Raw genomic sequence first — 25,706 nt, forward strand, 5'->3', positions numbered from 1 at the left:
AGTGAAAGTTCTGATTTTAAAAATGCTTCTGATACCTAGCACCCGTGCACCTTCAGAATACAGCAGGGCCTCGGTACCTGTGTACATGATACTGGGGAGCAATGCCTGTATTCCGTTTAGAGCGTGGCCTTTGAACCACGCAAGCTCTTACACCAATCCAGCAGGGCAACCTGGTTGATTGAGTCTGCCTTGCTGCAGCTTGCTGTAGGAGGCTCAAGCAAGCTGCTGTGCTTGGAGCTTCGTTTTCTGTGACCCTGCTGGGTGACAGCGAGGATGCTGCGTGGCAAGGGTGCTGGGGCATAGGTGCCAGGCTGTGGGGTCGGTCCTGCTGAACCCTGCTGCTTCGCAGCACTAGCCGCGTCGCTGCAGCAGGAGCTCAGCTTCTCCTGGGCTCTGCTTCCCTCTGGTGGCCGAGCCCTGCTGCTGCCGCCCAGGAACCAAGATGAGAGGGGCTGGGGGAGGAGCGGGGTGTTGCAGCTGGCGGCAGCCAGCAGTGCTTCACTGCTGTCAGGAGCTCATTAGTACTGGGGAAGCTTGGGCAGTGGGAGGTTACTGGGAGTGGAGGATCAGAAGTATACTAGTGACGATGCTAGATACTCCTTCGGCCTAGAGGTACTGTGATTCTCAACAAATCAAGCTATGCTAATTCTCATCAGTCATCATAAAATCATAGAACAGTTTGGGTTGAGTGCTTACTCAGAAACAGGACACTTTTGCAAGCAGTCACATGTGGTTTATTCTTTTCGCAGAGCTGGGAGTAGAAGAGCCATGGGCTCCATCCCACCCCTGACCTGCAGCAGGCATTACCACACACATGCAGCTGGTGAATGGCACAGAGCGCAGGCTCGGGCACCAGCCAGCAGAGTCCCGGGGTGAACACAACTGGAAGCCACAAAAAATAACGGGGACATCAACTGCAGGAGCAGCAAAAATAAAACCAGAGGGAAGAGACCCCACGGCACTGTGCTAAGCAGTGGGCCATGGCCTCTCCTCAGCAGCCGAAAAGGGTGGTACAAGAGGAGGTTTAGGGCATAGACTCCAGCCCAAGCAGGGGGGTCCTAATGGAAGAACCCTCAGCCTCCCCTTGAAGAGGCTAGCAAGCATAGGCAGCAACGGAAGAAGATTTGTGGCTGCACAACCTCATATGTGCCCTCCCCCTTTACAAGCAGACCTCCCCCCACTGCAAGCAGAGGTGCCTAGTGGGTTCACAGGCTTTGGGTAGGACGCAGCCCCTCAAGTTCCCCTGCTTAGCCCACCAGCTTGCTCCAAGGGATGGTGCTGAAGAAAGAGTGGGACTTGAGCTTGGCGATTCCACCTCCTCCTGCACCCAAACGCTGTTTGGGGTTGTGCTGCAGGAGCTGCAGAGAAACATAGGAGATTAGTTGGGGAAGATGGATGCACTAGGAAAGCTGCCTAGGCTAGACTTGGGCCGGCCTCGGGTCTAGTCCCTCCTCCCTGTGCTCTTCAGCCTTTACCTGAGTGAGTAGTGATGTAGCTGCCAGGCTGAGACCCTCAGGCAGAAGCAACTGTGTGTGAGGGTAGATCCCTGTTGGATGGCTTTGGAACAGCGGCTGTAGCAGGCAGAGGGTGACAGTGAGCAGCTGCACTGACCAGAGCAGTAACACTCTGCTGAGCCTTCAGTGCCACCCACCCCTATCCCAGCGTGGCAGGTGAAAATCCAAGGCTCTCAGCTCACAGGGCACTAGGAACCACACTCTTGGAATACTGCAGCATGGGACCAGTGCTGGAATGCAGCCCCCTTGCACTGTTGTGTCCCCTCTGTGCCCCCATCCCAGTGCTGCACAGCCCCACTGCTTCTTACCACTCCAGTCAACAGCTCGTACAGCAGTGACCCAAAGCTCCAGCAGTCCGCTGCTTCAGTTGGCTCTGCGATGCCCCCCACTTCTGCAGAAAGAGCCAGTGAGGGATTTGGGCTGGCAGTGAGGAGCTGGGCCTGGGCAGCAGCCCTGAGGCTGTTACACGGTAGACCTGTGTGCAGCGGGCCTTCTTCCCGATCACTGGCAGAGGATGTGAGCCTTACCTGGGGCACTGTACAGCTGCTCCAGTGCTTGGCTGCAACACTGTGGCTCTACCTCTGTCCACTGGCCAAAGAAGGTAAGACGGATGTGACCTGAAGGCCAGCACCAAAGAGGTTAAGACAAAACTGGCAGAGCACAAAGCCAAAGCCCAGCCACTCAGCTGGCAATAAGCCCTTACTGGGGACAACTGGGACACACGGCCTCTGCTGTGCCCTGAGTGCAGGGACACTGAGCATCCCCTGCTGAGAGCAGGCTGCTTAGAAGGGGGCCAGTCCATGACCTTGGTGCAGGCAGCAGTGAGGAGCACAGCAGAAGAGGAAGGCTGACTTTCCCTTTGCAAAATTCTGATTTTTGTTCCTAAGCATTTTGTGGCTCTTCAGTTTGCCTCAAACTTTTCCAGCTGCCCAGGGAGGTACCCATGGCTTGAAGCAATTGGCAGGCTCAAGGAACCCGGGGGCACAAGTACAACCTGGGTAAAAGGGCAGTTCCACCAACCTCAAATACTGCTCAGCTGCTCCCAACTTCCCTGTGCCAGGATTTCCCAGGCAGACAGGTCCACACAGGAGCAGAAGCAGCATATTCCTGCGGCCACGTTCCCTCCAGAGACACCTCTCGTAATAACCTCTTGGAAATCTCAGATCACACTTTCAGGCTCAGACATAATCAAACCTCCCCATCTTCCCACCGCAACAGGCTCAGGAAGCCCGAGACTCCTGGCAATTGGGTGAGCAGCCATCCTCCAGCCCAGTGGCCAGCCTCTACCTACCAGCTGTATCCAGCAGCAGGTTCCTGGGATTGAGGTCCCGGCACAACACGCCCTGTTGGTGAAGCCCTTCTAAGGCCAAGAGGATTTCTGCTGCCCACATCTGCACTTGCTCCTCCTTCACAGCCCAGGCCGTGCGGCCGTGCCCCCAGGAGGTCGGAGCCCTGCGAAGTGGGGCTGGAGCACGACCAAGGGTCAGACTGGCAGTCTGGCCACTGAGAGCCCTGGGCTCATGCTGAGCTGTTCTTGCCAACATGCAGCCCTTGGTCTCGCCAGAGGTCACAGAGTTCTGGGTGTGGAAGACCAGACCCTGCTCACAGAGGCTGGGGCTGGGAGTGAATGCAGCTTGGTTGGAGGAGCCCTGGCTGCTCCCTTTGGCGCTGCCCTCGCTGTTCTCTCCCCCATGGCCCTGCAGGGCTGGGGGGACTGTGGTACACAGGGAACCGGAGCCGGGGGAAGGGCCCTGCTGAGAGCGGTACTTGGCACGCAGGTGGGACCACAGTGTCTCCCCTGGAAAGCAGAGAAGAAGAAGCGATGGGGCACAAAGCAAGACAAGTACCACACCACGCACCCTGCCTATCATCTCCCCATCTGCCATCCCCTCTCTTTGGCCTGATCTCAAACCCACTGCGTAGCCTCTTCATCTCTAACCATATGTCCTTCTGAGAAGGGCTGTGCCAGTAGATAAGGCAGACCTAACCCACAGAGACACAGCTGATGCATTAAGGCCGGGCAAGGAGCAGGAGGCAGCACTGCACTCACCCTGCACGTGCTCCAGGTGCAGGAAGATGGAGTCCTCACTCGCATAGTAGCACAGCAGCTTCACCATAAAGGGGACACCATGTGGGATGATAGTCTGGCGTGTGCGGGTCTCCACGAAGGACTTGGGGAGACTCTGAGGAGGTACAGTACAGGTCACTGGGGGTTACAGGGTGGAAAGTGTGAGCTTCCCAGGCCCTAGCAGGACAGGACCCAGCCAAGAGGGCTGCGGCAGCGTGCCTAAGTCCTTTATTTACAGAGGACTACTGTGTTCCAAGGGTGTTGGAAGTGCCCGCCACCTGCACTGGGCACACGGTGCATGTGACCCAGCACTGCTTTCAGGGCAGAATGCGAGGCGAGGCCTGGGCTGCCATCGCAGGGCTGAGGCCCAGCAGAGAAGCAAACAGATGAAGAGAACCTCCTCTCTCCTGCTCACAGGAGGCAGCTGAGAGGGGCGAGCGGACAGCTGCAGATCGGGAAGGCTCCAGAGGAGGCTCCTCGAACCGCTCTTCGCTGAGCCGCACGACAAAGGGACTGAGGAGCACCGACCTCTCGGCCCTACGTGCTACAGAATCCCGGGCCACCACGGGACGGAGGCGGAGGACGCCCGGAGCCGTTACCCACCTTCAGGATGAAGGTCCTGCCGGTTGCCGGATCCTGCACCACCTGCACCTGCGGGCAGCGCACGGCACCGATCAGACGCGGTGACCGCTCGCACCCAGAGCCAACCGCACCCCCGCACCTCCGCTCGCGCTCCGGCCGCACCTTGTCGATGAGCGCCAGCACCCGGCACCGCCGCAGGTTGTCCACCGCCGAGCGCAGCGTCCTGACGGGCCGCAGGCGGAGGCTGCTGTACCCCTGCGGGCGGGGAGAGCCGTGGTGAGGGACCCACCACCACGCGTCACCAGGACGGGGACGAGGGCGCGAGGGCGCGGCTCCCGCTCGGGGCTCACCGTGCCGCCGGGGCTGCCGTCGTCCAGCGCCCGCTGCAGGTGGCAGGTGAAGATCTCCTCTGCGCGCCGCAGGTACTGCGTGATCTTCCGCTTCACGGCCTCGCGCCGCTCCCGGCTGGGTTCCACTGAGGGCGGAGGGCGGCGTGAGAGGGCGGCGGCACCGCTCGGACCCTCCGGACCCAGCACCGCGCCCCCTCCCCCATCGCGCCCCGCATCCCCGCACCCTGCACGCCGCGCAGCAGCACGTCCACGCCGTTCTGGTAGTGGTTGAAGGCCTCCTCGTAGTCCTCGCTGACGTCCCGCTCCAGCGCCAGCCGCAGCTGCCGCGCCGCCTCCACCAGGTAGTCCCGGCCCGGCCGGCTCATGGGGCCCGGGGGCGCTGGGCCGCGGCGCGGGGCTCGGGCATCCTCCTGCCCCCCGCCCCGCCCCGCCGGGGCTGCGCGCGGCCGCCTCGGGATCGGCGTTCGGCAGGAGCGCGCCCGGCGGCGGCCCCGCCCGCCCATTGGCCGCGGGTGAGATCATCGCGGCGCGGGAACGCGCGCCTGGGCGCATGGGGAGCTCCCACGGTTACACCGGTGGGGCGGGTGCGCGCGGAGCTCCGCAGCGCCGGAGTCCGAGGGTCCTCGGCGGCAACCTGGGAGCCGGTGAAAGCCCCAGACCTCCGGAGGCTGCCGCTGTCGACCCGCCGAAGGATCGTGCGCGGCTCCGGGGGATGCGGGGTGCTTCCCGGCACGCCGGGACGGGATCCGCTGTCGCCACAACGGCTACACCCCACAGCACGCAGTCGTGTAGCCCCGCTGCAGCCCGCTCCCAGCCGACGCTCCGTCCCCGCCGACCCTCCCGCCGCAGCCCGGCCCTACAGGCCTCCTTAAACAAACCTTTGCTCCGCAGCACCGGGAGCCTCAACGAGCCAGATGCACCGATAGCGCCGTGGGGTCCCGCTGCTCCCCCAGGGCCCCACCGGTTACAGCGCGCACGGCCCGGCCCCGCCTCGCCCGCAGGGATAAAGCACGGTCCCGGGGTAGGCGAGCTGGGCACCCGGCGTCCACCCGGCCAGCGGTAGGGCAAGGGAAACACTGGGCTGCTGCACGTGTTGTGGGGCTTTGGGTTTTTAACTCCAATAACCATACCTGACAGGATTTTAAATTAATTAACATTCTTGTTTTTACATAGTTTCATTCTCAAAGGTCATAATACTACCACGGTGAAAGTTTTACTGTTAAAAATGATGCAAGGCCATCAGGGCCATCCCTCAGCACTGCCTGTGGCTCCTGCTGCTCGCAGCACCTCTGGCCCTGCTGAAGGGGCACACAGCGCAGCAAGCTGCCCACGCCAGGACCCCCACCTAACACTATCAGACCTGGGAAGGCTGCCCCAAACCCACCATTCATGCTGCAGCCCTCTCTGACTACCCAGCATAGGATAAGTCAAATCTTTCCTCAACTGAGCCATCACACAGCTGCTTCATGTCTGCAGAAATACACTCCAGCTGTGGCTTTTAGGGGCTGCCAGAAGCTGAGCGAGCTCCAGAGTCAGCCCCACGCTCATGAAGAGGGTGGTTGAATGCAGGACTGGGCCTAGGAACCTCTGTGACATCAGTTTCCCGTTTTGTCCTTAGGGTCCGTGTGCCACTGAAGGGTACAGAAGAGCACAGAATGGACGTAGTAGCCAGATCCAACACTGGGGGTGGAATGGAGGAGTCCCAGGGGCAGTGCTTGAAGTGAGCAGGAACCAGGGTGTGGGCTGTCTGTGAGCCTGTCTGAGCTGCAGTGCCATCATGGCCCCAGGGGAGGAGCCCCCAGCCCTTTCTTCACTACAAACAGAAAATGAGTGCCTGTACTTCCCCAGACTGGGAATAACAGTCCCCTGCCCATCCCAGTGCGTTCCCAGTAACAGATCGTGCCACTGTGCCAGCTGAATGGAGGATATTTCCTGGGTAGGAAAGCCCCTGGGCAGATTGCCCCCAGCATCAGCCCCACCAGGGCCAAGGGGCAGCTGTGGGACAGCAAGATGGGACCAGACCTCAACAAAACAGAGGGAGTCAGTGCAGGACCAACCAGGAATGGGATGAGTGCCGCAATAGCTGGGACCACCAGCCTGCCTTCAGTCTGGGCACCAGCTGGGAAGGGCCCTCCAGCTGCTGTAAAAGAGAGGAGCACTCACCCACCCAGCTCTTGGGTCCACCCCCAGCTTTTATTCAAAAGGGCACAGCTGGGATGTGGCTATGGGTACAGGAAGGGTCTGCAGCACCCCAGTTCCTCCCCGTGCCTACCAGAAGGGCTTGCCAAGCTCCCCTCCCCCATAGACACCCTTCTGGGCTGCACCTTGCCCAGATTGGGACCCATTCCAGCTGTGCTCCCTCCCCTCTGCCTGTAGGGCACAATAGTTCTGTGGTTCCAGGCCTGCTCACTCCCACTCCACATTGCACCCAGCTCCAGCAGCACGCCCACAGCTCTGTTCCTCTAAGCCCCAGGATGCCCTCCAGCACCAGTTTGCAGCTCCGGCTCCTCATCCTCCCTTCTGGGTCCTTTAGTCCTGCTGCAACCAGTGCAGATGGGGCAAGAGAATGCTTGGCTCCAGGATATGCTTCCACCCAGGCCAAGCATGAATCTCGTCGGCTCCTTCCTGCTTCAGTCCTGCTCCCCAGCACTGTCACTCCAAGGGGCTCAGCACCACATGTCCCCACACTGGACAGAAGTGCCATAGACTCAAGCTCCAGAGGCAGGAGCGAGGCCAGGGGCAGAGCGGAGGCTACCTGCGTGGTGTGCCACATCTGCAAGGGGAGCACAGCACAGTGTGAGAACTACTGGGCTCTGCAGTTCCAGAATCACCTCCTGCCCCTCAGCCCTCCCCGTGCCCAGCTCCAACACCAAACTAAGGGGAGAGACCATAAGATTTGGGGCTTCACGGCAAGGAGAGGGGTGTGGAGCTGTAAGTGCTGGCAGAGCACTGAGCAGCACACTTCAGACAGATTGGGGTATAAACAGCAGCGAAGTGCCAGCACCGGGCTCGTCCCCAGGCAGTGCCTGCTCTGCAGCCCCAGCAGGCTGTTTGTGAGAGTCAGCAGGACACAGCGAGGGTAAGGACAGGAGTAACCCAAACAGCAGCTGGCCAAGGACTGCGTTAAGGACACGGCTGGCAGCAGGAAGAGGCTAGAACTGGAAATTCATGGATCAAGAACTCAGTATGGTCTGTGCAGGCAATATAGCCATATGCAACAAATTCACCGCTCCATCCACCCATCCCCACCCTGAATGGGACCAACCAGCTTCAAGCATCCCTGCCAGAGGCCTACTGTACATGGATCGGTGTGTGTCCAATCTCCCAGCCCCACGCTGTCCCCCCTGTCCTGCTCCTTCCTGCATTTGTTCCACTCTACTCACAGCACCAGACCTAACACCTGACCGCAGCTGATCCTTGCCAAGAAGCGAACCCAGAAGGCACCACCCATGCCTGCCCTGCTCACTTACAGCTCGCAGTCTTTACGTCTCTTCTTGTCTTGTCTTCTCTTACCTCGGCCCTTGAGTCTCCTCCTTCAAAAGCAAAGCAGCAAAGAAAGGCTGACGTGTGGGCACTGAGCTTGCAGCCCCAGCAGCAGCGCGCCCCAATGCCACTTACCTGCCCGGCCTCACCAGGTCCTGCCGTGGCCTGTGGGGAGAGCGGGGTGGTTATGGGGCATTGCCAGCTGGGAGTTGCCAAGGGGCTGCCAAAGCACCCTAGCATCCTTAAAACAGACTCAATAACTCCTGCCCACTTTTCAGCCCCTCACTGACCACAGTAGACAGGGGGACAGCAGACTCGGTGATACCCCTGGGCTTCAGCAATGGTTGGCTGACACCAAAAGTGCTGAAGAGTGCTTGATGAGAAGACAAAAGGCCATGCAGGTGCAAGATGGACCTGAAGCCAGAATGCACACTTGTGAATGCTGCCCTAGGAATCACCCCATGTAGGGAAACCACAACGGGCTCAGGAAATTCCCTCACGGAACACAGCTGGAAGAAGGGGGAAGTTGTACACGTGCCTCTTCCCGCTCCTTACGCATCCACTGACAGACAGCTCCAGAGCCAGCATGAAGCAGGACAGCCCCTGGGCCTGCTCCAACATCACCGCCTGCACTGCTGTGAGGGAATACTTGGCACGGGATCCTTATGCTCTTCTGGACAAGGCTCATGCTGCCCAGTAGGACACGCTTCCCATTTTTTGCAACACTCCACTGCTGAGACCAAAGGGCAGTGACCCCCTGCAGTTAACTTTGTGCCAGGCTGACAAGCGGTGATGAGCATCTGTCCCAGGTCAATGCTGCATGACCTTGCCAGATTGGTGCCATGCATTTAAGCTCAGATGTAAAGCCCAAATCCCTGTCCTTGGATCAGGCAGCCTGTCCAAAAGGGAGATGCAAGGCCCAGCCTTTTGGCCTATGGTCACACTCATTTGTGCCAAGTCACAGAGCATCCTTCCAAGGGTTGGGTGTGCTGTTCCAGGGCTGCCTTACCCTGTGCCCAGAGCAGCACACAGGACTGCCAAGGCAGGTGAGGGGATGGGGGCACAGGCACCCCAATAACTCACCAAGTGCTCAGTGCCTGACTGGAGCTCACCACACCCCTGGGCTGCAGGGAATGTGCTGCAGAGATGCAGTGCAGCTTGGGGCCATGAGCTCCAGCAAAACCCAGCACAGCTGAGATGGGAAAGGCCCCAGCATGTCCCCTTGCCCCATGGAGGGGAGGCAGGTGGGCTGGCAGGGCCTCAGCAGCACAGAGTGAGCCCTACCTGCACTCGCACTGCTTGTGCTCAGTGAACGACATCTCCACGTAGGGTGCCTCCACATAGGGTGCCTCCCCGTTGGGCTTTATCTTCACAAGCTGAAAGGAACAAAGGTTACTTCCCAGCCCACAGCTGAGGCACCGTTTCTCCACCTCCACTCAGTGCAGGACAACGACCACCCCAGCACCTCGTCCAGGCACAGGGCAGGCCCACTCCTCAGCACTAGGGCTCTGCCTACATAGGCAGCAGCCACAGCTGGGCTGTGGCTCTGGAAGCTCTCTAACACCTACTTGAGCCTTCGGGGCTGCATTAAGTCTCCTGCTGGGATTTCTCAGCTTTAGAACAAATATTCTATCTCTGCCTTTACAAAGACCTTTCACACATTTGACTGCTTTGCACATCTTCCTTCTCTGAAGGGCATTTCTCCCAGCCCAGTTTTCCAGACCGTTCCCACTGCTGCCACTCCTCCCACCACACTGGGCCACAGCCCAGACAATGGTGCCTCCTGTCCTGGGGGTGCAGGATTTGCCCTGCCGCACGTCAGCCTGCAGAGCAGCCAGGGGGGGCAAATCCTGCACCCCCAGGGGCTTCTCTGGGAATGTTCAACTGTGCTGTGACCCACACTGACGCTGTGCACTGCAGCTGGATGCCTCCTGTGTTGGGGAGCCCAGGAATGGCACAGGTCCCCACCTCTTACTTGTTTCAAACTTTTGCTCTAATTAAGAGTTTTTAATTTTTTTTTTATTATTAGTGTTATTTTGGTAGCTCCCCTCCTGACTTCTGATACGCTTTCAATCTCTGCAGGCTCTCCAGTCCCTCACCCACAGCACGGCAGCAGCACACCGACTACCGGCAGTGCAGAGCGAGAACACGAGCCGCCCTGCTCACCATATAACAACCAGGCCCCCTCGTGTCCATCCCATCCCATGTCTGCTGCCAGCACCGCTGTGCGCGTCTCCTAGCACACGGGAGCTGCCACACTGCTGGCACTTCCCTGCCATCCCCTTGGCAGAATCGCAAGCCGCAGGGAAACCCCAGCCCCACAGGGACGCAGAAAGTTGGCGGCAGCAGCTCTTTATGGACCGCGGACTGAGGAGAGGGCAAGGAAGCAGAGAAAGAGGTCTGTGCCACCAGAGGTCTCACCCGACCTCCCGGAGGAGCGCACAGAACAGGCGTAGGTACCCCTCTGCTGGGCACTTGTGCGGGTCCCCTACAGCGGGATGGGAGACCGCGAGCGCAAAGCCTTCCAGGAGCCCACCGCCACCCCCGGCCCCACGGGGCGGTGCTCACCTGCACGGTGACCGTGCCGGTCTGCACGGGGACGCAGCGGAGCCCCTCATCACCGCAGCAGCCCCCGCAGCGCTGCAGGGAGACGCAGGAGGGCCTGAAGATGTACTCCACCTCGTTGGGGAACTCGGTAATGATATCCACTAGCTGCTCCCGAGGCCGGCAGAAGCTACGGTTCCAGATCTCCTTAAAGGTTAGGACTGCAAGAGACCGGGGGGCTCTAAGGGGTGCCTCGGGGAAGAGGGTCCCCGGCCGAGCCCTGCGGCGCTGTCCCCATCGCAGGGCGGGATGCGGAGGATCCCCCGGTGCCCCCAGAGAGTCTGCCGCTGCGCTGCTGCGGACCTCGCACAGCCACCCGTCGCCGCGGGGCTCTGTCCCCTCCTGCCGGCTCCGCCTCCCAGGTGGCCGCGCTGCCGGCCGACAGGGAGCAGGGGCACAGCCCCGGGTCCAAGCGAGCTGCCTCCCGCTTCCCCGCCGATTCCCCCCGGTTTCGGCCCGGAGGTGCCCCTCCCCCGGTGCGGAGCCGCGTTGCGCCGTCCCGTAGCATCGCTCGGAGGCGCAGCACCGACCCGGGGGCGCCGCCGCGGGCCGCGGGGCTGCGAGACGACGAGCCCGAAGCCGGGAAACCGCCCGCAGCCGCGCACCGACGCCCGCTGCCGACTCACCGGGCGCCTCCGCGCTGGCTGTCCCCCGCGCCTCCGGGGCCTGCAGGGAGGGAAAGACGGGCGTTGTAGGGGCGGCACGGCGGGACCGCCGCCCTCCAGCCCCGGCCGGCGGCCCCGCTCCGACCTCCCCGCTCGACCCCCCCGGTTCTCACCGGGGCGGGCGGCGCTCCCAGCGCCCCGGCCAGCAGCAGCCGCAGGAAGGCTCCGAGCAGCCGCATCGCCGCCTCGACCCCGACTCAGTGCCACCGCCTCCGCCCCGTCGCCCCCCACATGCCAGCCCGCTCTGTCGCCGCCGGGCCATGGGAGCGCGTCCCGCTCAGCCGCCCCTATTTCACCGCCGCTGTCCCGCTCCGCCCCCGCCCGCCTCGGCCCCCGCCCCGGCCCGCTCCGGCCGCGGGGAGGAGCAGGTGCCCGGCCCCGGAGGAAGCGGGAACGACCGTGTCCCAGGAGCGATGGGGTCTCCCCCTTCCTCGCTGCTGGAGCCCGAGAGTGATCCCGGCCCGAACCCCGGTTCTGCCTGGCACCGAGGTTCTCCGGCACGCGGAGGACGGGGAGGCGCGGGGCGGCGGGTGCCGGGCCGGCGGAGAGCAGCCCGGTGGCCGCGGAGCGGCTCCGTTCAGGGGGCCGGGGGCGGCCGGGCCGCCGAGGTTAAACTCGGAGGAGCTCCGTGGCCTTTTCTGTGCTATTTTTAAGCCCCGGTGGCCAGGAAAGCTGTGGCAGCCGGAGGTGGGAGGGAGCAGATGCCAGCGGGGAACACGATCCCTGTGGGCTGCGGGTCTTGAGTAAGGATGGCTCTGTTTCCAGGCCGGGCCTCGTATCCTTGCTTCCTGGGGGGCAGCAGGGCTGCCGGGGCTCCCAGCCTTCCTCTGTGTGGGGTCCATCCTTGCACCACTGTGGCACGTCCCAGTCCCATGTGCTCTGTACCGAGACACGGGGCCCGTACAGGCGGCGGTGGCTCAGGTGCCAGTGAGCACCAGGCTCCAGCCGGACCCCCTGTGTGCTGGTCCACTGAGCACATGAGGAAGGTGCTGGCACCGAGCAGGGAGGTGCTGTGGAGATAAGCGCACAGAGAGGCCAAGGGGCCGGGTGCGCTGCAGTCCATCACTCAGCAGCACAGCAGCTGCTCAGGGCCACCGCAGAGGTGCTTAGCGCCTGCTGGAGCTCCCGTGCCCTTACAGGAGCAGGTGCCACCCCGTGTGGTGTCTGTGCTGCCCTTCGCTGCCCTACGGCACCTCTGGGCCCAGTGCACCCCTCTGCCCCGTGGATGGCTTTGGGGTGGGGGCCAAGGGAGTGCTTCCCCCTGCCATGTGCAGGAGCCGCCGCCATCCGGAGGGCCGAGCGCTGTTATTGCAGAGGTCGTCACCACACGGGGCCTCCAGGGCTGTCAGCCCGTCCTTGCGGGAAGGTCTCCTGGGGCCACCCCTCAGACACAAGGCCCCACCAGTTCTGGAGCAAAGGGCTCTCCCTGGGACTGGAGGGGGGGGGGATGGATCGGCCCTTCACTGTGAGGGCAATCCTGTTCCTGTCCTGAAGCTATTTCCTCAGAGGCCTCGGGCAGAGTTTACATTCCTGGGATGAGCATCCCCTTTCTGGGCAGCACGAAGCAGAGACAGGATTGGGAAAATAATATTTGGACACTGGTAACCTGTGACCAGCAACATCGTCCTGCAAGCAGGGAGCATCCAGCAGGGGCCCGGCCACAGGACAGCGCTTGGGGACAGTGCTATAACTGCACCCTGATATCTGCCACACAAACTCCCCGGGGCTCCAGATCCACAGACCTTAGGAACTGGGCTCAGCGACTGGCTGGGGGCTCACGGAAACATTTTCTGACAGGACAGATGCAGCAGCCACAGGCTAAGAGCTTTGTCTCCAATATGTCGCAGCAAACCCGTGCTACCTAACTGCTCTGTTAGCAGAACTTCACCCCACTGCACTGAGTCTTCCTTGCCACAGCCCTGTGCTGGGATCAATATCCCTCGTGGGAGTCTTTGCCCCTGTAAAATCTCACTTTTGGCATCTCGGGTAAGAGCAGCCCAAACAAACATCCCCATGTCCCTGTGAAGCCGACTGTCTCCTGGTCCTCCTGCGTCACCTACTGAGCCCTCAGAAAACACCCTGGAAACCTCAGCTCCGTATTTTTGTGCTGCAGCTATTTCTGGCCCCAGCGTGGGTCAGTCCGGAGCCCCGTGTGGTGCTGTGCCTGAGCAGCCTCAGCCAGCAGTGCTGAAACCCGCTGCAATGGGACCCCCATGGCCACACGTCACAGGGATGTGACACACTGCACTCCTTGGGCCTCATCCCGGAGCACCCCTGCATTGCCAGCGTTTTTCCCGAGAGAACAAGCCTGTGGACACCTGGGCCCCACAGCACTCCCTAGAGCTTGGCCAGGTCTGGCCTCCTGTGCCTGGCTGCAGGCAGCCCCGTGGTTTCTCTTCCCAGCCCAGGTGCACAGGGGATGTGTGTGCCGAGCAGCAGGCTGACAATAGGGGGAAATGAGCCGTGCTGCGCACCCTGAACATTGTGGCTGTTGTTGCTGCTCGAAGCAGGCGGAAGCGGCTGCCCTTAGTCAGCCCCGGCTGCACGTGGCAGGAACTCTGCTATTTATTTTGGTTCCTCGGGATGGACCTAGCCTCCCTGGGGACCCGTGGCCTCTGTAGGGCTGATGAGGCTGCAGACACCTGACTGCTGCCCTGTGCTGGTACAACAGCAGGGCTCAGCACACACATGTTGCCTGCGGCGCTGGGCCCCGGGCTGGCTACAGGGAAACCAGAGCTGCCCCAGAGCACTGGAGGCATAAGACCCACAAGGGCAATCCCAGCAGCGCAGCCGCACCCCACTGATATCACACTGGAGATTTAAGGGGCGATGCCATCAGCGAGCAGCAATCTGACACAGCAAGACCCGAGTCCTAGGGCCCTTAGCCGGTGGCAGGCACTGCTCAGCTCAGCATCTCACACCAAGTGTGAGCCTCATTCAGCACTGAGGCCAAGTCCCATTCCCACAGAGGTGAAGCTGTGGGCAAGGCAATGCCAGCAGCAAGGAGGGCTAACGCCAGCTGGCTGTCTCCCAGCTCCGCTGTGACACGGCAGCACCAGGGCAGCGTGTGGCAGCCAGTGGAGAAGTCACGGAGAACACATCGTGCTGGTCGGCTGGCAGGGACACATTGGGACACGGTATTTGCAGGAGCAGGGTGAGGTTAGGGAGCTGAACCGCAGCATCAAGCATACGTGGGTGCCTACAGGTAAGCGCTGCCTCAGCAGCTTCCCAGACTGAGCCTCCACGGAGTGTGTGGTTGCTGTGCCAAGGCAGCAGCCCCCTGTGCCAGGCTGCTGAGAGCCCCCACGCAGCCCCCGTCCTGCACAGCCCACCACTGTCTGGGAGCAGCCCCCCAAGAGAACGGGGCTGAATGAGAGCTGGAGGTGACTTTCCACTCAAGAACAAAGCTCTTTTTGTCATCTCCCCACACGACACAGCGTGAAGGCTTCATCAGCCCTGGGATGAAGGTAGTGGGAGTCTAACGAGAAGGAGCGGTGCACGTGCTGGCCTTGCTGCGTGCCTCTGCCCACTACCTCCCAGCACAGCCAGTTGCGGGCAGGGGCTGCCAGGCATCCTCTCCTGCCAAACGAATGTGATCCACGCCCAGCCCAGAGCTTCTGGCTGCTTATCATGTGGATGCAGTTCTCCTGCTTTTAGCTGTCATAATATTGACACAAAGCAAAATAATAGTGACGGCAAGCCCCTGTCTGGTTCTGGAAGGCAAACACATAAGAAGAGGGGGAGCAGCAGGCTTGCTATTGTGCAGAGCAGGCTCCCAACCTCTGTTCACAGCACCAGTGCAGCAACGGGATGTGGAGATGGCGTGCGCGGGCTCTGCACTCGGCTCACCCCAACAGGAGTGAACGTGTGCATCGGCAGGGCTTCGTCCCCAAGCCCTTCCCAGAGCGTGGGTGGAGGGGTGGCTCATCTCTCTCTTTCCCTGAAACCTGGCAGCCGCTGAATAGCTCGCATCACCCGCGGCAGACAATGAGTAAAGCGAGCTCGGCAGCCAGCTGCAGCGCGAGGAGTGCGTGAGCAGAGGAACTGTGCAGAGCTGGCCGGTGACCAGGAAGCAGCCCAGACTGCTGGTGTCACGGACCCTCGATGACCACAAAGCAGCTAGGACGCACTTTGTCTCCCCCGAAGGGCCCGGCTTCCTGGAGCAGTGATGATGGTGCCAGGTTTGCCTGGGGACTCCCCTGAGCTCATCCTGGAGGGATGCATGTCGGCAAACCCCGGCACCGCTTCCTCCCCGGCCCATCCAACCTGCTGCGTGCCCTCTGAGCAGGGATGGGACCCAGCCGCCACCTGCATGGTGCCAGCCAGTTTTCTGACTTGCTCTCCTTAGCGCTGAGTGTCACCGATGCCTTTTCTGGCTACAAAGGCCCGACGTGTTGGTTGCGGTGCTGGGGCCAGCATCCTCTGACCATCCCTGCAGCATACTCCCTCAGCCCTCTCTCGAGCTTGTTTTCCTACCTGACAGCTGGCTTCCCACACTTCCCTCACTCTTCCTGACCAGCCTGGCCTTTGAACCCGGAGCCTCCAGCTGCCGGTGTCCCAAGCAGGGGCCTGGAATGGTGGCAGAGTAACAAGCTGGTGAGCAGGGCTCCCTGCCCAGAACAGGCACTGCAGGGCCAGCTTCCTGTGCCTCTCTCACTTGTCCCCAGGGTCATGGCCCAGCCTGCACAGCCCACTGGGGGCACAAGTGTGGGCTGCTTCCACAACAAAGCCTAGAAAAAGCCTGTGACTTCCCAGCCTCGGCCTCTATTTTAAGGCTCTGAAAAGGAGGGAGCAAGTGGCAGACGTGCTGGCAGAAGAGATGATCCCGGGACCGGATTCGGAACCGCCTACTTGTTTCCCTGAGGGATCAAGGACTGTGTCAGCATTGCCAGGCCTGCCTATGGGCACCATGCTGATGTGAGGGTGGGCCATCAGCTCTTTACCAGGCAGAGGCTGGGGCATATGCATGCGAGCTGCTGAGCAGTGAGCCATTTGCTAACTCAAGGCACTGAGCTGGTCCTATTACCCCACCCTTAGAGCACCCCCAGCAAACCCCGCCTGTTTCTTGCTGTCCACTTCAATCACACTTCCCTACAGATGCTCCTTCATGGAGCAGTTTTTGCCAGACTCATCTGCAAAGAGCAGCAGAACACCTCCTGGTACCTATGGAGTCAGCCATGAATCTCAAGCATGTTAACACTGCCGATGACTCAGGCCATGTCTCCGTGCTCCTCCAGACGCACAGAGCTGTGTTTCTCAGCTATTCACATACCTGCTTTTGATCATCAGCTATTTGTTTGGGGTTTTTATCATCTTTTCCTGGAAGCTGAAGTATTCACCATGTGCTCAGCACTTGGTTCAGCCTATCATTTCCAGTTCCTCTGTTTACTATGTGACACAATTTCTTCCCAGTAACACGCAGAAAGCACCGGTTTGGGCTCCCCCAGCCCTTCAACAGAATCACTCCTGTTTCATTATAGTTCTGCCTCCCTGGCTGCAGTCATGTCTGCCACTGCGACTGTCACAGCTGCTGGCTGGGGCCGTTCCTTTGAACATGGACCAGAGACACTCTGGGGAACCCATCTCCTCAGGCTGTGGTTTGTGTTCCCCCTGCCACCACGTGTTGTGCAGTCCTGAACTCCTCCTCTGCCACTCATGCCCAAAAGAACTTTTGGCACCCAGTAGTCACCCTATGCTCCTTTTCCCCATGTCACCTATCCAGCCTGTGCAATCACTGCTGTGCAGACGGCCGCCTTGTTATTCCTACTGGGCTGTGTCTGCTGGCTCCCGCGTGCTGGCTCCTTCCCTTCATCTGTGCTGAGCGTGAGCAGCTCACTTTTCTTATCCGGGTGTTACAGACGAGTCCAATTACTAGAGTTCAGCAAACTCCAATTCCCCTCCCTGGCATTTCATCCAGCCCACTTGATCCGCAGAGAGTTTCTAATCCAAACAGCCTCCTAGCACACGATGTTCCAGTGCTCCCAGACTCTACCCAGCCTCTGTGCTGCCTTCTCCTCCCTCGCACCAGCACTCAGGGGATTGCATTCAGTCCCCAGGGAAAGATAAATGCAAAATTCATCAGGCAGAACGAAAGCAGTGTCTCCAGTTGCCACCCCTAAGTAGGAATCCTGAATACCCCGAGTTCAAAGGGACCCACAAGGATCACTGAGCCCAACTCCTGGTTCTCCCACAGGGCCACCCAAAATTGAAACTCTGTCTCAGGGCATTGTCCAATTGCCCCTTGAACTCTGGCAGCATGGGGCCATGACCACAGCCCTGGGCAGCCTGAGTCCACACAGCACAGAGCAGAGCAGGACAACCTCTCCCTCACCCAGTGGCAGTGCTGGGCCTGGTACACCCCACAGTACAGTTGGCCCTTTGGGCTGTCAGGGCACTCTGCTGGCTCATCATCAGTTTGCAGTCCATCAGAGCCATCAGAGCTCCTTCTGTGGGGCTGCTCTGCAGCTTCTTATCCTCCTGCTCTGTCCCATGCACAGAATCAGGCACTCACTCTTGTTAACCTTCATGCAGTTGGTGATCATTTCAAATTTTCAAGATCTCTCTGCAAGGCCTCTCTGCCCTCGAGGGAGTCAACAACTCCTCCCAATTTTGTGTCATCCACAGACTTACACAGTGTACCTTCAGCTCCTGAGGAGCAGCGCACCGTGCTGGGCGTGAGATGAGCCATGCCCCAACTCCTCCACAGGCAGAGAAAGTGTGTGCATCTGCCTGGCTCTGCCAGCCAGCTCATCCCCTCCTCAGCTCCTTCACCCACAGCATTGCTCACATGGCAGCTGTGAGGCCGCTGCAGCCAAGTCTTCCCAGGGGCATCTGGGTATGCCAGGGGAGAGAAGACATGCAGGAGGCGTGACATTCAGGAGGCAGACAAGAGAGGGTTGCAGAGTTTAGCTTCTGCTCTGGACAGCTGCCCAGGACCCACCAAGGAGCTCCCCACCTCCACAGCCTGCTAGAGAGCAAGATGTTACTAGATATACCAGGACACCAAGAGCTCTCCAGCCGCCTCTCCACGTGTCCCAGTTTGCCCCGGCCGGGACCATGCCACCTCGCTTCCCCTCCCTCCTTCTCACTCCTCCTGGGTGCTCAGACCGACGGCAGCTGCTGGCCCATGACAACCAGATGTCCCTCAGCCGTGGTCCTGCCAAGCAGCCAGAGCCCGGTGTGCGCCTTTCAGTTCTCCAGAGAAAGGCAGCTTCTGGCTCGGCTCAGCTACCGCGGCCGCAGGCTAACCGCTCCCAAATCCCCATTCAGAGGCTTTCATTCATGAAATACGGGGCAGCGGGCCGAAAGCAGAACTCTGCCCCCCGAGGGACACCGAGCTGGCAGCTGTCCTCGGCTGGCTGCGGTGGCAGTGCCCGGCGGGACGTGCTGCAGGGAACGGGCAGCGCAAGCGTGGAGATCGCAAACCCTGCAGCTTGGCAAGGGCTGAGAAGAAACTGCCCCGCAACAGCTCCTGGGACTGGAGCAGGGAATGTAAACAGCCCGGCATCCACACGGAGGTCACAACCCCCGGGCTGGTTTCCCTTCCTCTCGCTCCCTCCTACCTAATCTCGGAGAGCTGCTCTGTTTATGAGCCAGATAAGTAAACAAACAGAGGAAAGCTCCAACGCAATGCATTTTTCTCCGGCCCGTTCCCCGCGTGCCCGCCCCCAGGGTGCGTGCGTGGGAGCGCCGTCTGCGCGCCGGCACCCAGCGGCAGGCACCGCTCGCGGCCTGGCTGCAGTGCGGCTGCGCAGAGGGGCAATGGGGGAGCGGCGTCCTCCCGTGTAAATGCGGCGGACCTCTCCAGCACAGACCGGGCGTGTGACCGCCCGGCGCTCAGGGGGTCCGGCCGGCCTCCCGGCACGCAGGAGCGGCAGGGGACACCGAAGCAGCCCGGGCGCTGGGCACGAGCGGCCGCGGTACATCGCCGAGGCGCCGCTGGTGTCCGGCTGGCAGCCTGCTCTGCTTCCTCGGCCCAGCAGAGCGGCGGGCCTGAGCGGCGCTGCAACGTTGCGCCGTGGCGGCTGCGCGCCGGGAAGCGGACGAGACGGAGCCGCATTCCTGCCTTATCCAGGCGCTGCCAGCGGGAAGGGCCGGGCCGCCGGGAGCTGCGCCCTTCCCGCCCGGTTTGCTTTGGCTCCCTGCGCCACGAGCGCGGCCCGCTCCAAAGTCAATGCCGCGGGCGGGCTTTTCCTGCTGCCCGGGTCCGGGTCGCCTCCCGTCTCCCGGGTAACGAGGGCGCCGCCGGCCCCGGCCCCGCGCCTCTCATTGGCCGCGCCGCTAAGGGGCGGGAGTAGCGCCGCGGTGTCCGCCAATGGGGCGGGAGAGGGGCGGAAGCGGAAGCGCTTCCCCCGCCCGTGCGGCGGTGTCGCGGCCGCCGCCATGCCGGGTGCCGCCGAGCGCGGCTCGGAGCTGTCGGAGCAGATCGAGGCCTTCGTGTCGCGGCTGCGGGGCGGCGGGCAGAGGCCGCGCTCCGAGGACACGGCGCGGCAAACGCTGTCGCTGCTGCGAAAGATCATCGCGCACGGGCGGTGGGGATGGGCCGGTGAGGGCCGGGCTGCGGCCTGGCGGGGGGAGGGCGGCAGCGGGGAGCCCCGGGAGCTTTGAGGGCGGGGCTCCGAGCGTGGCCGGCGGGGCTGGGTTCCCTCTGAATCGCTGTGCCTTTCGCTGGTGTCTGCCCGCACCCTTCACCCACCCCGAGACCGTCAGAGCTGTGCCGTGGGCTGGGATTGGGCTTAGGCTTCCTTCTTTTGTCGGCAGAAGCTGTTTCTGTATTCCTAGCAAAAGCTTCTTGGGATGTGGCTCCCACTTTTAGGTAGTTAATTTCAGCGTCCTCAGTTTGCCATCCTGTGCATGGGTATACGTAAAGGTCTTTCTAAAAGCTCGGTGATGTCAGTCAGAATGCTGATCATCTCACCTGCAGATGAATTTCCTCTTTCTCCTTACTCATCTCTTATGATCTTCCATAAGTTCCGAGTCTGCACTGTATGCAGGTGATTCATGTTACCCAAAAATCCTCTGGTGCAAACTGTGGCGTTGCTTTTTGCACGCGTCTGTGCTTTGCCTTGGCGTTGTGTTACCGGTGTCAGCGTCTGGGTGCGGGGCTGTTCTGAGGTGGATGAGCAGGTCTGACACGTGCACGGGGCAGCCACAGGCAGTTTATAACTGAGGCTGTCCCCTCTTTCAGGGGAGCTGATGGATCTGATCCGGACGGAGGGCCAGCGGATGACAGCAGCACAGCCATCCGAGACCACCGTGGGCAACATGGTGCGGCGTGTGCTGAAGGTCATTCGGGAGGAGTACGGCCGGTGAGGTGCTCCTTGTGCTCTCTCTGCCCCTCCAAGAACCCAGAGCAGGCTCCTGCAGTGTGTTTTGCCTTTGTGAGATCGCTTTGGTTTCTATCACCCACTGTTCCAGCATCTTCAGAGGGATTCGATAAGTTTGATAATAGAGGGAAGGGCACCAGTATCAATGGACCAGTGGTTTTCAAAGTAGCTGATGACGTTTCCTCTAGTGAAAGCAAAAGCTCCCCTCCCCAGAGCAGTCTGGGTTCTGACCTGGCCACTTCTATTGCATCCCCAGGAGGGTCTGTTCCACTGCAGCAGTAGCTGTGAGTACTGCTCTCCACTTGCTGTGCTTGGATGCAACTTTGGGAAGTGCTCACTGGCAGAGCTTCAGGTTCTGCCAGAGATGGCTAGGGAAGCTCTTCGGTGTGACATGACCCTTGCATACGGTTTTCCTTCCTCTCCCTTCACACCCACGTGCTGTGCTGTGCTGTGGGGATGCTAGCTTAGGAGCTGCTTTGTGTTAGGCTCTGCACCTGCATGCTCTCCTGAGGCTGAAGGGCTCTTTTTCTCTGCAGACTTCATGGGCGCAGTGAGGAAAGTGATCAGCAAGATTCCCTGCACAAACTTCTGACTTCTGGAGGACTGAGTGAGGATTTCAGCACTCCCTACCCTTCTCTCAGAGCAAACGTTATTGAAGCTATCAATGAGCTGCTAATAGAGCTAGGTACGGGTGAGGCTGAAATAGCTCATGAACAGTGATCTCTGTGGGATGGGGCTGATGCTTCCTTTTGCACTTACCTGGAAAGATGACACTGAAGAACTGGGTGGTTTAATCTGAAGTAATGGGAGTAGGCTGTGCTTTTTTTGGTGCAAAGAAGCATCAGAAATAGCCCACGCTATTTGTTTTTTGGGAAGTCTTAAACTGAGCCCTGTGAAATAGAGTATCAGCAACCTGCCAAGGTTGGATGTCATCCCTATAAGCATTATTTCACCCTTTTGCCCAAAGTACTGGGATGTGTTTTTCTTATCCTACAACCTTGTAACAGAACAGACATGTAGTGCTCCTCCTGAAGCCTAGGTCTCCTTTCTGTGTGGTTGTAGTGCTGCTGAACTGTAAAACTGGAACTTCCATCATGTAGGCATGGTGCTTGCCTGGTGCTGGCACAGCCCACTTCTCTAGTGGTGGAGTTCTCAGCAAGGCCATTTCTCTCAGGAGCACAGGGTGTTCAAGGGCCCACTTCTTGCTTCCTCTCCACTGGAGAATAGAGTGGGGAAAAAAAGGCTGCTTCTGCTCTACCAGAGTTTGTAGTGTCACTCTAGTAAAGTATGTTACTGGAGCACAGCTGCACAGATGTTGCTTTTGCTGGCTTCTTTTCCACTCATAACTTCATTCTGTTACAGAGGGCACCACCGACAACATTGCCATGCAGGCACTGGAGCACATCCATTCCAATGAGGTGATCATGACCATCGGCTACTCACGCACTGTTGAGGCCTTCCTGAAGGAAGCTGCCCGCAAACGGAAGTTCCAGGTCATTGTGGCAGAGTGTGCACCTTTCTGTCAGGTAAGGCCCAGGCTGTGTTGTCATACATATTCTTGTATCTGGAGACAAGCTGTCAGCAGAACATCTGCTGAAGGGGAACGTTACAGGAATGCTTCTGCAGTTGAAAGACTAAAGACAACTCGTTCTTCTCTCTGTCCTTCAGTCAGAGGGCTGTGTTTGTGGTCTGCTGCTTGATGTTTTGTGTAGTTCAGCAGGAATTGAGTGCTAATATCTCTACAACTACAGTGCAGGAGCTGGGTTTCAGGGACACGACTATATTCTCCCTCTTTTCAGGGTCATGAAATGGCTGTCCGCCTATCTAAAGAGAACATCGAAACTACGGTCATGAGTGATGCCGCTATTTTTGCTGTCATGTCTCGAGTCAACAAGGTAAGGAGGGCTTTGCTACTGGTGGGAGTTTGTGGCAGGTTTGATGCTTGGGCCTTCCAAATCCGCTACAGATCCTATCTGTGATTTATGTCCTTCTTCAGTGATACTCAAAGTTGTAATAATCCCTGTTTACAGATAGGAGATGTTATGCAATCCCTAATAATTGTGATGACTCTATCAGCATAGTGATAGGATTTTCTGCCTTAGTCACTAATGATCAGAAAAGTTGTGAGAATCCAAGCCGGGAGAGCAATGAAATCACCTGCACAAGCTTACTTTGTAGGCTTGTAGCAGAACAGGGAACACAATCCAGCTTCTGCATGGTAGTCTCTGCAGTAGAGCATATGTTTGTCCTTTTAAGTTCTCTATGCTGGCATCACTGTGTTGGAGTTGTGCTCTTGTTGGGAGAGGAACATATTGGTGCAGAGCCAATGCCACATGAAACAGATCAGGCATGCAGGTGCCCTGCAACTCCAGCTGCTTGCTGGCTGCTCTGACAAACTCCATCTTATCCAGAAGGGTGTCAGCCAGGAAGCTCAGCTTCCTCAGTTTGCTGTGGTACATGCTCTCTAATGCTAATTTGTCTTTTAAGGTTATCATTGGTACAAAGACAATCCTGGCCAATGGTGCACTGATTGCTGTGAGTGGTACTCACACTCTGGCACTAGCAGCTAAACACCACTCCACGCCACTCATTGTATGTGCCCCCATGTTCAAGCTCTCACCCCAGGTAAGCACAGCACCTCTTCAGTTCTGCACCTTCTTTAAAGAGAGATAAGGGAGTGATACTTTGCTTGTGAAAGCTTAGGGTGTTCAGCACCACATGGCCCAAGGTAGGATTGGTAGATGAGTCATCTCCTCCATGTAGTGCTGTTATTTCAGATAGGAGATCTTCACCCAAATCTGGCACAGGTCAAGGTCTCAAAGCTCTCCCTGCAATGCTAAATTCTTTGCAAAATCTGCTGAGTAATAGGTGCACAGAGTATAAGGTTGCCACTAGATGAGTGAGCCAATGCTACCAGAGAGTGACATCACCATTCTTTTTCTTCTGTATGTATTTTTAGTAGTGAAAGATCCTTTGTACCTACAGAAGTGGTAGATGGGGATGCTCTCTACTATTTCCTATGCTCAGTATTTTCAGTGTTGTCAGATTAAATTGCAGACTGAAAAGTCACATCTCTGCTCTGGTTCCCTAGGCATTGCAAAAGGGCAGGCAGGCCACAGTAGGTTCTAGAAGCTCCTTTCACTATAGATGCTACTGAAGTAGTGGGCACGGGTATTATGTGATTGTTGTAAAGAACTTTATTGTTCCCTGGCAAATCTTCTTCCACTGCTTCAGTTCCTTCTAGCACCCAGGATGTTTTCACTAGGATAATGAGATGCTTTTTATTTTCTTGACCTTCTTGTACTCTGTCTCATTCAGTTCCCTAACGAAGAAGATTCATTCCACAAGTTTGTGTCACCACAGGAAGTGCTGCCATTCACAGAAGGTACTGGTCAAGCTAGTCCAGGCAGTGGTCATTTTATATTCTATTTTATATTATAAAATATTTTACATTTGTTGGGTTTTTTTGTTTGTTTGTTTTTTAATGTTCGGTACAAAATGTTAATGTAAGACTGTCCAAGACCCCAAATCCTTTCCTATTATCTTAAGAAAAAAAAAAAAAAAAAGTGCTGGGAACCATTCTGTTTTATATGTAGCTTTTTTATTATAGAGAATACAGAAAAGTTTTTTTTGGAACATTATCCATCTTTTTAGTTTTGCTTCTGGTCTGCATTGTTCAGCATTTTAGTGTAGGATTGTGATAATGGTGCCAGACAGGTGGCAATTTCCTGTGGGACACAACAGATGCCCAACAAAAAACGCAGCTTGCTTTTCTTCCCAAAACTCACATAATTTCTTGAAACTTTGTTACTGAGTTTCAACAGTCAGATCAGATATCTCTGCAGTGAGTTTTCCACACCAGTGTCCTCTTTAGAAAGGTGGCTGCTCACAGTCTCCCCTTTCAGGTAGGAATGTTACTTTCAATGACAAATTTTTGTGTGATAGACTTCTGAAACTAATATATTAAGTTTAGCTCAGGTTTGCTTTTGGCCTTATGAGCTTTTGTTTAGGTGGTAACTTTGGCGGCATTGGGATATAAATTCTACTTCCAAATTAGCAGGCTTGCTATGAGTTAGTAAATCTGCATCACAGAGGATTTGGGGCTACTATCAGTAAAAACTACCAAAAGAGCAGAGGATGTTGCTCCAATCCAAGATTGTTGTATACTTATAATTCAAAGGCATTGGTGAGGAACTTGAAAAGGATTCAGGATATCCCAGTAAGGACTTCAGGATGTCATGGGCCCAACCAGTTTCTCTAGGAACTCAGGAAGACGTGCAGAAGGCTAAATATACTTTGTTTGGTTTGCTTATGTCTTAATACTCTCTTTTCTTTTCAGGGGAGATCCTGGCAAAGACCAATGTTCATTGCCCAGTGTTCGACTATGTCCCTCCAGAGCTCATTACTCTCTTCATTTCTAACATTGGGGGTAATGCACCTTCTTACATCTACCGCCTCATGAGCGAGCTCTACCATCCAGATGATTATGAACTCTAACACCAAGAAGCATATCACTGTCCAGACTTGCCCTGTCTTTCTCTTTAGAAAGATACAGCAGCTAATTAAAGCAGATGTTGCAAAGGTGAGTTGCTGTTGGGAACTGGTAGGGAATACATTCGGCGCAATCTTACCTACCAAAAAGCAGCAGAAGACAGTTCTTGTACTTGTCCTGAACCCTCTGCTTTGTTACAAGCCACATGAAGATGCTCACCAGTTTTGAAACAGCAAAACATCATTTTCTGGGGCAGCTGCGCTGTTACTTCAAAGCATGCTGCAATAAATGCTGTTTACAGTGCTCTCAGTGTTAATCATTTTCCATGCAGAATTTGTTTCCTTAAATAATCAGGGTTTTATGAGTGCAGTGAGCTGCCTGTTCTTGTGCTGCAGTAGTAAGGTTAAGGTGTGCTTTCACCTAAAATGTAATTGCCAATGACCATGTGCTTCAAAACTGAACTTTTGGTAGATCTTTTGGACAAGTTTTGTTAAGCTACTGAAATACAAACCAGCTTTGTGGAAAATGCTGGAACAGAAATTCCGTTCTTGATGAAAGGCAAACTGCAGAAGGCCTGTCAGCAAGTTTGTTCGCCTCTGGATCAGAAGGCAGAACTCAAGTT

General features: G+C 57.8%; 3 protein-coding genes across 4 annotated transcripts; 1 reads left to right on the plus strand and 2 right to left on the minus strand.

The window, feature by feature from the left end:
* Positions 1-711: 711 nt before the first annotated feature.
* RPS6KL1 (ribosomal protein S6 kinase like 1) lies at positions 712-5,181 on the minus strand. Its single transcript, XM_085225331.1, has 10 exons — positions 4,738-5,181; positions 4,515-4,639; positions 4,327-4,419; positions 4,186-4,233; positions 3,565-3,697; positions 2,806-3,312; positions 2,042-2,131; positions 1,823-1,905; positions 1,476-1,571; positions 712-1,358 (listed from the first exon to the last, which is right to left on the minus strand). The coding sequence occupies exons 1-10, from the start codon at positions 5,015-5,017 to the stop codon at positions 1,248-1,250; spliced, it is 1,566 nt and encodes a 521-aa protein (XP_085081457.1). The 5' UTR covers positions 5,018-5,181; the 3' UTR covers positions 712-1,247.
* Positions 5,182-5,653: 472 nt separating this feature from the next.
* Positions 5,654-11,562, minus strand: PGF (placental growth factor). Of its 2 annotated transcripts, none has more exons than XM_085225336.1 (7): positions 11,380-11,562; positions 11,228-11,267; positions 10,566-10,762; positions 9,282-9,373; positions 8,133-8,162; positions 8,028-8,047; positions 5,654-7,287 (listed from the first exon to the last, which is right to left on the minus strand). In XM_085225336.1, the coding sequence occupies exons 1-7, from the start codon at positions 11,443-11,445 to the stop codon at positions 7,223-7,225; spliced, it is 510 nt and encodes a 169-aa protein (XP_085081462.1). In that variant the 5' UTR covers positions 11,446-11,562; the 3' UTR covers positions 5,654-7,222. The 2 variants fall into 2 exon arrangements, with proteins under 2 accessions (XP_085081462.1, XP_085081461.1); XM_085225335.1 differs by having other exon boundaries at positions 7,985-8,047; positions 11,380-11,558.
* An 8,015-nt stretch (positions 11,563-19,577) lies between these two features.
* On the plus strand, positions 19,578-25,387 carry EIF2B2 (eukaryotic translation initiation factor 2B subunit beta). Its single transcript, XM_010711739.4, has 8 exons — positions 19,578-19,811; positions 20,454-20,574; positions 21,129-21,277; positions 21,955-22,118; positions 22,392-22,487; positions 23,080-23,217; positions 23,911-23,977; positions 24,932-25,387. The coding sequence occupies exons 1-8, from the start codon at positions 19,649-19,651 to the stop codon at positions 25,087-25,089; spliced, it is 1,056 nt and encodes a 351-aa protein (XP_010710041.3). The 5' UTR covers positions 19,578-19,648; the 3' UTR covers positions 25,090-25,387.
* Positions 25,388-25,706: the final 319 nt, after the last annotated feature.

This window comes from Meleagris gallopavo, chromosome 5 (genome assembly GCF_905368555.1).
Source record: "Meleagris gallopavo chromosome 5, MGAL_WU_HG_1.1, whole genome shotgun sequence".
Taxonomy (NCBI): Eukaryota; Metazoa; Chordata; class Aves; order Galliformes; family Phasianidae; genus Meleagris; species Meleagris gallopavo.